The sequence below is a fragment of the Chanodichthys erythropterus genome, chromosome 7, assembly GCF_024489055.1.
Source record: "Chanodichthys erythropterus isolate Z2021 chromosome 7, ASM2448905v1, whole genome shotgun sequence".
Classification (NCBI taxonomy): domain Eukaryota; kingdom Metazoa; phylum Chordata; class Actinopteri; order Cypriniformes; family Xenocyprididae; genus Chanodichthys; species Chanodichthys erythropterus.
In genome coordinates this window covers 24,976,135-24,987,316 of record NC_090227.1, presented here as the reverse complement: position 1 = coordinate 24,987,316, position 11,182 = coordinate 24,976,135, and the positions used below count along the sequence as shown (strand labels likewise).

Genomic DNA, 11,182 nt, shown 5'->3' with positions numbered 1-11,182 from the left:
ATTTCTGTTGATTAAATCAATCACCTTCATTGTATTAACTCAAATGTTTAATTTCAATGAACTCAAAATATTAAGGCAACCAGGTAACTTACTTTTTTAAAGTTAAACCAACAATTCTTTTTTACAGTGTACATGGCATCTTATTCTATTAACCGTAACCCCTTAACCCTAGCCCCAGTCTACTTACACTCTGATGAGAGTTAGTTGGCATCTAGTTACAAATGAATGAGAGTTAGTTGACATGTAATTGCAAAGTTATTTAGTTAGAATGTCTAAATTGGATCATCAAAATAAAGTGTAATCAAGTGTGGGTTTACTGAGCAGCTGGTAAAGGCATTATCACAATGCTACTTCCCACACAGATAGTCAAACTGATAGTAGCTGATGACTTATTTTTGTCATGCTGTCTGTAAATATTGTTGAATAGAGAACATAGATTCTTCTTGATGGTGCTTTGCACATGAATAGAGTTAAGTGGAATGCCTGTCAGTTGACTGTTCTCTCCACCCATCCATTTAAAAGAAAACAAACAATAAGTATTTGTGCCATTGGTCATTTTTACTTTCTATTTGGGGACTCATATGATCAGGTATTGTAGTTTTGTCATGGAGACATTGCACATAAGCTTAGTAACTATTGTTGATTGATTGACTGATTAATTACAATTCAGCGTTGTGTCGATTAATCTCAAATTTCCCAGTCACGCCATCACCCTGGATGCTGTTTTTGCCTTCTCAACTAACAATTGTTCTGCAACAATTGTAACCAGTGTAACCCCCCCAGTATAGCTTTCTTTGTGAGCGAGTGAACTGGAATATTCAATACAGTTAAAAACTGTCCATACACTTTATAAAAATTTTTTTGCAGAGGTGTAAAGTATTTGACTAAATGTAAAGTATCTTTTTGGCTACTGTGCAGTTGTACTGAGTATCAAAGATATTAGCAACTTTTACTCTCTACTTGATGACATTTTCAAACAAATAAATGTTCTTTTTATTCTAATACATTTGTATTGAGAAATGCAATTAGACATTACATTTTGCATGGCACCTAACTTTTTCTGCAGCAGTTTTTTTCTGCTATAAAGAAGTGATATCGCCATCTAAGGGCATTGAAGACAGGCCTACTATATCTTGTGTATTTTGACCTCACTCACCCAGACTTGTCAGCAAGGCTACTTTACCTGAATGTGAGTGCCTTAGCAGGTAGTTCTGAATTGCAGGTGTTTGATTAATGAGATGAGGTCATGACATAACTTATATTGTAATTTATGCTCTTTTTGCGCAGTTGAGCTTAACTTAGACTTGAGAGTTTGTAGAGAGTTTGAGGTGGTCAGATTTATTTTGACTTTAGAAATGAAACATGTGATTGTTCTCCTCACAAACCAAATGTTTCTTATTTTCACTGGCATGTCTCTCAGGTGTCGAGGACTAGTGCATCTTTGAGCCAACATTTAGTACGAGTAAAATACTTAAGTACTCTATTCTACTTTTACTCAAGTCGTATTGGAATTGGTGACTTGTAACTTGTAATATAGTCATTTTCGTTGATCTGTACTTTTACTCAGTTATGGTTTTCACGTACCCTTCAAACCTCTGTTTATTTGTTTCAAAGACGTGATTTTAAAATTATATTTGGAAGTGTTAAAGTAATTGTAAGTAATTTTGGAAGTGTTTTTAGTGGGGTACAGGGGATAAGCTGTTGTTAAAAATGAGAATGGTTAACAGTGTTGGGGAAAGTTACTTTTAAAAGTAATGCATTACAATATTGTGTTACTCCCTAAAAAAGTAACTAATTGCCTTAGTTACTTTTATGAAAAGTAACGCGTTACATTACTTTTGCGCTACTTTTTCCTCACCTGGGCTGGGCTTGCTTGTTTGTTTTTTATAAACAACAAAAAAAGTTCTATTTCTTGGCAAATGTAAAGGCCCTTTTACACCAAAAGTGAAATGAATAAGCCTAAAGTAGAGGGTAATGCATATGTACGCCTGTACAGTAGAGGGCGCAGTTCAAACAAACCTTTCAGGTGTGCTTCCATTCTGGATTAAAGAAGAATAGGATGCGGGAGAAGGAAGTTTAACACGAAGGCTGCGTCCGAAAACTGGAAAATGCTGCCTTACGAGGACACATTTCAAGGTAGGAAGGCATCAAGGCACGTCCGAATCCAAAGTTAGCTTCACTTCCTCTCTCATGAGATACCTTCATCTGATCGATTTTTGAAGGAAGCATAGATGTATCCTTAGCTGCCTTTGATATCCCGCAATCTTGTGCTTTCCATTCTGTGACAGTTGAGCTAGAAAAATAAAGATGGCGTCTGAAAGTTGCGTTTGCTGCTCAGTTTTTGTACAAACGTACGATTTGTGATCAACATATTTCAATTTTGATATCATTTCTATCGAGAAATTACTACTGTAGTAATTAAATATTTGTTTAGTTCTCACCAAAGCCCGCGCTATATTGCTGTAGATCATTTAACTGTTACACTGCCTCAGAAGTCTGTCCGAAATCAATTTCGTGAGGTACCTTCATGCACAAATGCTGCCGTACAAGTCATTCTCTTATAAGATAGCGAGGCAGCAAGACAGCTCTCTAGGTTTTCGGACGCAGCCGTTATCTAATCTTAAGGTAATTTTTGCTTATTTGTATGCTTGAATTGGATCATTGAAGGTCAGCAGTAAAGACATTGGTTAATAAAGTGAGATTAAATACATAAAGTATATCTGTGTAATTTAATATAGTTAATTACAGGTTTGCGTAAAATTCTGAGATTGTATTTCACTCTTTTTATTCATTTTGAGGAATAATGAATGTTTTCGTGCAAGTGAGATGAGTAAATGCATATTCACATTTAGTCTAGACCTACAATAACCATCATGTTCACACAGAGCACACAAAACATTATTTCTCTCAACATGGGGACAGGAGAGCTGTCAGTCAATAAATGTTAAATGTTAACTGTTGGCAATTGAAAAAGGAGTTACTTTACTAGTTCCTTGAAAAAGTAATCTGATTACGTAACTCGAGTTACTTGTAATCCGTTACCCCCAACACTGATGGTTAATAATTAGTGTTCTTTTAAATATTTTCATGGTTATTTCATTTATTGAGTCCATCTGACATTGATTTTGATTCACTTGCTGCTGTGAAAGCTGTTCAACATAAATGAACCAACATTGATAATATATATGATTGCTACATAATAATGCGTGTATTTTGAATGAATATGCAATCTAATTCTATAATGCAAAAATGCATGCATTTCTAATGCATAATAATACACTATTTTCTAATGCTGCTTGTATTCACAAAAATGACTTTTGATGAAAATGAAAAAAGAATAATTCAGAGGAGGTATGTTTATTTATTTCTCTTTATGGATGTTCATTATTTGAACTCTTTTTTTGTTCATCAGCAATCTAAAGGGTGCAAGACAAAGATACGCACTAATAGACCAAAACAGTGACATAAGTTATGAAAGATAACTTGATTCAAATTGATTAAAAGTGATTAAACAGAAACAAATCTTTCAAAACCATAATCTTCCCCAAGAGAGCAAAGATTAAATAATTTTGTAGTCATTAAGGCGATCCATTAAATGTCATTTGTCTGAAGAGGTTGATATTTGACCTCTGGTCTCCTGGTTTTGTAGATGAGAACACCACACACCATGCCAATAGCTGCTAGGAGACATCCGGCAATGAAAACCAGATTCAGGTTTAAGACACTGGAGGACACTGTGAAAAACATACAAGGGGTCGGTTAATAGACATTATTTTAAAAGACTCAGTTGTGATTTCATTCAGCACAACACTTAATGCACCTTGAAAATAGTATCACATTCTATTAAAATATTCTTATATGTTGTCTTGTTTCTGAGGTTTTACCTTCACCCTCTACACTCCTCTTCAGTCGCAGGGGCCCCTGGGAGACCAAGTGACTGCCGGTCTGGATGGGAGCCTCTCTTTTGCGATGGTGGTGGGATGGTGGAGCGACTGTGCTGTTGACGCAGCCCTGGGAGCAGCGGGTGTTGGGATTGTTTGCCTCACACAGAATCACCGAACAGCTGATGAACACCTAGAGAGAAAGACCGAGATGATGTCATGTCTCTCTAGAATACTTGTTTGTGATTGGTCAGTGGCGGCATTATGTTTGTTTTTGTATGTCTTCTAAACTGCTTTCATTGTAGTCCAATTAATAATCATTTTTACCTGCTCATGCATTCCAATAAATTGGAAGGCCTGCAGGCCAAAGCGGACCATTGGCTGGTGGCTTGTGTAGAACTCTACTGTTTCATCCAAAATGCACCTGAAGAAAATAATTGATATATAGTAAGCCTAACAGATCCGTTTACCTGTGTCTGCATCTCATGGTCGATTGTTCTTACCCGTCTTGAATGATTGTGTAAGACGTTTGATAGTTGGGGTCATTGAATGGTGTCGCTACACATGATTCGACGAAAAGTTCAGTGTTGTTGATGGAAGACTGGGACTCTATCTGCATGTAAATCATCTCCCCAAGCTCATACTCTGCTGGATATGCGATCACGTCTATTTCTTGGTAGTAGTTTGCTGTTCTGAAGAGCCCAAAGCTGTAGGTGAGGGTTCCAAAGCCTCTCTCGGTGATGGTGGTCGTGTGTCTCCGTGCAGTGAACTCCAGTGAGATGTTGTTTTTCTTCTCAAAACGACATGAGAACTCAATTTCTACCTCGTGTTTTCTGGTAATTATGCTGTTTGGGTCATCAGTAGAGAAAATTTCATTCTTGAAAATTATGTACTGATCATCCTCCTGTAATAAAAAGTGAATTATGAAATATAAACTGCACTTAAAATGTTCCACCCTAATATTTCATTTTTGGCATCAATTTTGCATACCAGTGTCATTCCAACTTGGAAAAAGCTAAAGAAGATCACTGAATGCCCAAACATCTGTTTATCATACAGTGAAAGTGGATGATAACTGTTGCTAACAACCAAAAAACACACACACACACACACACACACACACACACACACACACACACACACACACACACACACACACACACACACACACACACACACACACACACACACACACACACACACACACACACACACACACACACACACACAAAAGAAGTCATATTGACCATATATGATACTTTTTGGTGCCTTTTTTGAGCCTTGTAGCATAAATCACCATCCACTTTCATTGTTTGGAAAAGACAAGTTCTGTTTAATATCTCCTTGTGTGTTTAATGAAAAACAAAATGGGTTCAGAGGGACATGAGGATAAGGAAATGACAACCATTTATTTATTTTTTTTGGTAAACTGTTGCTTTATTTTGAGCCCATGAGAAAAGTTTTACCTCAATCATGGTACCGCAAGCATTGAGGGAAAAGTTTGCCAACACATGAGTGCCATTTGAGTCCAAAGTGCAGGCAGGATCGTTGAGTCGCAGATAGTCTTTGTGGAGCCCGACAGAGTGCAGCTGCTCAATTTCAATGACTATGTTGGTCCCAGTGCAAATCACATTTGCATCCACTGTAAATGCAATCAATCATTCAGAATTATTTGCCAAAATTAAATTGTGTTTGTGCTGCAACACATAGTTGTCCCAAATAAAAAAGTGAATTACTGACCAGTCTGGTGTCCAACGTTGACAATGACACATCTCATTTCAGACTGATAAATACTGCTTCTGTAAATAAATATATAAAAAGTAGTAATATTTATCAAATTTAGTTCATGAGAAAGGTTGCTATAGTGTAACCCCTCACCCAAGTCCTACTCGTCCCGCTCTGTGCGGGCCTCGAATCTGGGTCTCCGGCGTTGGGGTTGGATGCTCTAACAAGGAGGCTAAAGTCTGCAACCTCTAACGTCAGTCGTTAGAGCATCTCTTGAGATCAGAGGAGTGAGGTTTACTCGCACAGCAACTACTAGCTGGCCTCCGTTACACTCACCCCCCCAAACCTGACTCCTGTCCAGGTCATGGCACCAATGTAACCCCTCACCCAGGTCCTACTCGCCCCACTCTGCACGGGTTTCGAACCTGGGTCTCCGGGCATGGGAGTCGGATGCTCTAACAAGGAGGCTGAAGGCTTCAATCTCTAGCATCAGTCGCTAGAGCATCTGTTGAGATCAGAGGAGTGAGGTTTACTCGCACAGCAACTACTAGCTGGCCTCCGTTACACTCACCCCCCCAAACCTCACTCCCATTCGGGTCACGGCACCAATGTAACCCCTCACCCAGGTCCTACTCGCCCCACTCTGCATGGGTCTCTGGCATGGGAGTCGGACGCTCTAACAAGGAAGCTAAAAGCTGCAACCTCTAGTCTAAGTCGCTAGAGAATCTCTTGAGATCAGAGGAGTGAGGTTTACTTGCACAGCAACTACTAGCTGGCCTCTGTTACACTCACCCCCCTAAACCTCACTCCCATCCAGGTCACGGCACCAATGTAGCCCCTCTAGTTTGTACTTGCCTGCTCCACGTGGGACGCGAACCCGGGCCTGTCCGCATGGGAGGTGGGAGCTCTAACAAGGAGGCTAAAGACCGCAGTCTCTAGTGTCAGTCGCTAGAGCACCTCTTGAGTTCAGGGGAGTGAGGTTTACACGCACAGCTCTTACTAGCCTACGTCTGTTACACTAGCTGCTAGATTTTGAATAGGATGAATAGTTTACCCACCCGCTCATGCTCTCAGCAACGAAACACACAGGGAAATGATCCCCGAGTTCGTTCCTCGTTGGTGTCCATCTGATGGCGTACTCTCCAGTACTCAAAGCATGCTTAGTTATATTCAGTGGACCACTGATAATGACATCAGAAACCCTGGGAATCAAAAAAAAAAAGCATTTTATACACCCATTTAATAATCAAAATAACATTTTATTTTCTTTAACATTGTGCACATTAGGTCTAATTCACACATGAGCCCTCACGTTGAATAAGCTGCTACAGCCTTAACCCGAATTTCCAGTTCATGGAGTGGCGTAGCTTGGATTTCTTCTCCGTTGCGTGGAGTTGGCGACACAAACTGAGGTATGTAATGTCCCTCAGTGCAGGAAGGAGCGGCTGAATCAACTGCAATGATTCAAATCAGAAAGACATGCATTAGGCACACTGATAACACTAATATGAGGATCTTGTGTTCTTGTTTAGCTAATCATTGAGAAAGCCTTACCGAGAAGACTGAATTGTAGTGGGATCTTGCTGAAAGGTTCATAAGAACGCTGATGTGAACCTATGGTAGTCGTGTACTGTTGTGGTGAGCTTGTTGTTGTGGTTGTGGTTGTGGTCTGCAGCCACCACCACCACTGGGATGTTATTGGTGGAGTTGTGGTCGATTGTTGCTGGTGCCACCACCACCATGGCGTAGTTGTAGGTGGAGCGGTGGTCGATTGTTGCTGTTGCCACCACCATGATGAAGCGGTAGTAGTAGAAGATTGTTGCTGCCACCACCATGGCGTAGTTGTAGGTGGAGTGGTGGACGATTGTTGCTGTTGCCACCACCACCATGGCGTAGTTGTAGGTGGAGTGGTGGACGATTGTTGCTGTTGCCACCACCACCATGGCGTAGTTGTAGGTGGAGTGGTGGACGATTGTTGCTGTTGCCACCACCACGACGATGAAGCTGTAGTAGTAGAAGACTGTTGCTGCCACCACCATGGTGTAGTTGTAGGTGGATCAGTGGTTGATTGTTGCTGTTGCTGTTGCCACCACCACCATGGTGAAGCAGAACTTGTACTTTGTTGCCACCATGGTACATTTGTGGTACTTTGTTGGTAATACCATGGGTATGCTGTTGAGCCTATTGACCTTCTGTATCTTCCGTTCAGAGAGCATCTGTAAGAGCTGGAGCCATCAGTATAGGCCAGAGTGGTGTGTTTCCTTGGGAAGTCCTCCAGAATCAGCTCAAATCCGTAGACGCCTCTGTTGTAGGTATAGCTGTAGTCTAGTGTACAGGCATCCTAATGAAGAATTGAGATGTTCATTATAGTGAATGTTTATTTCAAGTTTTTTCTAAACCGGCAGCTTTTACTCAGTGGATCAGTAACCAGATTGATGAAAAAACTGCCAGAATATCCTAATGATGTGGAAATAAAATTAAACTACAAAATAACATCATCTGTTGTGCATATATAATTTGTATAGTGAGGCGCTAGAGGCACAAGACTCTATTTCTTTGAATGCAGCGTGCAGAACAATAGCTGTTTAGTGCATTGATCTGTCTTTTTAGGTGCGAGTTTGGTGGTCTTTCACTGTATTTAGTCTATAAAGATAAGTTAAGCGTTCTATATGTCCCGATGGCAGTATGATGTACTGAGAGAAACCCCAGTACTGCAGCTCAGCGCCGCAATATAAAATTAAAGGAAGTTATATGTCTACCTCAGATTTAACGTTTGTACTGAACATCAACATCGGGGAATAATGTTATAATCTCATTCACCGTAGAGAAAGCTGCTTACATGTAGGCTACACAGGGAAAGTAACAGTGAAGACATTAAATTAAATGTAAACATAACTTTTTTGTCTTTATCAGCTTTTCTACATATATACTACTGTCCCTGATAATCATCACACATGCACTTACCGCTTGCTCCGTTAATGCAAATCCGTTTTAATGAATGAAATGAATGACTTGCTCTAACTGTTGCTCTGCTTTTTGTCAACATGCGCTTGCACCACCTGCTGGTGAGGTCGACTAACAGCAGATAGAGATTATGCTCGGTACTCTACTGCTTATCCTGCAGTTCCCGGATGTGAAATGTTGAAATTTGAAGCACTGAATTTGTGGACGCGAATGTGTGGACACGAAATAAAATTGCCTGCTGAATATTATAGGTTGTATTTTTAAACATAATTAATATTTTTGAAGTGAAATCTGAAAGATGAATATGGATTATTGAATTTTTAACAATGAAAATGTGTGTGAATTGAACTATACACAGCTTAAATATACAACCATGTTGAATTTCAGCTAATAAAAATGCAAGCCCTAAAAATACAGTGCATTAAAATACAAGCACGGTTAATGCAATACAGTTTTTTTTTCAAAAACATATGGCATTATTTTACTTCCATAGTCTTAAACTGTCCCTCTCTCATTTCGAGTTTTGGAAAAATTCATTCTAGGACATTGTTTCATTCTAAATGGCTCTCTTTCTATGTAGCATTGGAAAATCCTATTCATTCTAGCAAATCAGTTTGTTCTAAACAGACACAAGCTGTGTCCAAAATCCCATACTGTATAGTAGGTAGCTTTGGTTTGAAATTACTTTGTGACTTACTTCTTTTTTGGTATGAGAATGTTTTTGTTTCACTTATATTTAGTCTAAACGTATCACACAGATATATTTCACAAAGATCCACCCACATGGAGATTTCTGGCCTCGCCACTGGTTCACATTGCCAATATACATCAATAAATGTCAGTTATCACAGCAAATTATTTTGTCTGTTTCTTACTTGATTTATGTTGAAACCACTTGGCTGGTTACATGTGGCACATTCAACTTGTTGCTGATTTCCATATCTGCATCTGACCTGGTCACCATCTGGGTCGTAGGCCATCAGGTGGTATGTACGAGGACAGTTTTGGGGAACACTAATGAAAAAATATATAGATAAAACAATCAGATTTTATGTTACTAATTTAGAAAAAAAATCATGTCTCTTTTTTTTGCATTCTTAGGTCTATTAATGTTGTTCATAGAAAACTACATTCAATAAATATAAGGGTTACCGTAGAAGTTGTAAAATAGTTGTGACAGGTGATCGGTTGGGTTGATTAGTATCATCCCTTATGCCTAGATCTACGTGTGTTCGGAGAAACCAAGAATCAAGACCGTTCACAGTGGGCACCCAGCAACATGAGGAGTCCCTGTGATGTAATGGTGCATTAAAGATTATGATGAATGGACAATTTAATATTTCAGTTGCTGTACAATGATTTAAAACTGAAAAATTTAATTACTTACTGCAGGTCAAAGGGTGTGTTTCCATAGATGTTTCTTGTGACAACAGTTTCCGTTTGGCACCAGCTGTTAGTATAAGCACTTCGGCCATTAGAGCTGCTATCGATTTGACCTTGTCCATTTGTGTATTCATTGCCACAATTCCCTGAGGCACAGTACCACCAACCATAATCACACCAGTCATAGGTTCGCTTGATTCGAAACTCAACCTGTTGGCAGAACACTAGTAGAGTTAGAACACTTATTGGTAGAGGTTTTTTTTGTTGTTGTTGTTTTTTTGCTGTATTGATGCATTTATTTTTTATATTTAGGTGTAAAATAGACCAGTCAGAAATACTCTTCACCAATAAATATTATTACATTATTTTAATCAGTTCTCATCATTTTTTTAAAATAAAATTACGTTACTTTCGCCATCTGATTTATTTCCATGATTGCTTCTCCCCATCTTTTGATGCACTTCAATACATGTTTTTAATTTTTTTTATTTTACTACTTGCACTGTGAACTAACATGAAAAAAAAAAAAAAATTAACAGCTGGATTTTTATTAACTAACATTAACAAATATTTAATACTGTAACAAATGTATTGTTCATTGTTAGTTAACGTTAGTTAATACAGCTAAATTTAACAAACAAGACTTTATTGTAGTGTGACTTAATAATTATTAAATCATTACAAAATAATTTGTAAAAAAGAAAAGAAAAAATAATTCTAAAATATATTACATTCATTCTAAAAAACATTACAACCACTTAAAAAAAAAACAAAAAAAAAAACAGTAATAATTTGCAGCAACTACAGCAGCATCATATAATTTGTTGTATAATTCCACACTTAATTATTTTTTATGTGAATAAGAAATAAATTCTCACCCTCATGCTCCCATCTGCATTGGCTCCTTTAGGGCTGAAGGTCACTGAGCCTCCATAATGGTGTCCTGCTGAAGCAATGGACACCAGAAGCAGAAGATTCAACAGTAGTGCTGAGGACATCATGGTACCTGAGACCCTGAGCTCATCTACTGTGAAGTGTGCATGTGCTTTTATACATCTCAGGTGAGCAGGAATTCGGGCATGGGTTGAATCGCTAGGTGATGCATTGAATCACACACACACATACAAAAATAGAATGTAGTTACTTGCTTCTTCTGAGAAGTCACATGGGTAAACTCTGAAACTAGACACTGATCTGACTGTCTTAGCAAAAGCACACACCTTTTCATC

General features: G+C 38.7%; 1 protein-coding gene across 1 annotated transcript; it reads right to left on the bottom strand.

The window, feature by feature from the left end:
* Window positions 1-3,591: 3,591 nt before the first annotated feature.
* LOC137022909 (uncharacterized) lies at window positions 3,592-10,954 on the bottom strand. Its single transcript, XM_067389377.1, has 12 exons — window positions 10,832-10,954; window positions 9,958-10,163; window positions 9,446-9,584; window positions 7,755-7,947; window positions 7,221-7,632; window positions 6,665-6,808; window positions 5,622-5,680; window positions 5,348-5,523; window positions 4,385-4,785; window positions 4,209-4,305; window positions 3,885-4,074; window positions 3,592-3,734 (listed from the first exon to the last, which is right to left on the bottom strand). Exons 1-12 carry the CDS (start codon window positions 10,952-10,954, stop codon window positions 3,592-3,594), a joined length of 2,283 nt encoding a protein of 760 aa, XP_067245478.1.
* Window positions 10,955-11,182: the final 228 nt, after the last annotated feature.

Coding starts and splice junctions, on each gene's coding strand:
- LOC137022909 (XM_067389377.1), bottom strand. CDS start 10,954: ATGATGTCCTCAGCACTACTGTTGAATCTTCTGCTTCTGGTGTCCATT. Junction 5,681..6,664: donor GTTGCTGAGAGCATGAGCGG/GTGGGTAAACTA, acceptor ATTTATTTACAG/AAGCAGTATTTATCAGTCTG. Junction 3,735..3,884: donor GAGGAGTGTAGAGGGTGAAG/GTAAAACCTCAG, acceptor TGTTTTTCACAG/TGTCCTCCAGTGTCTTAAAC.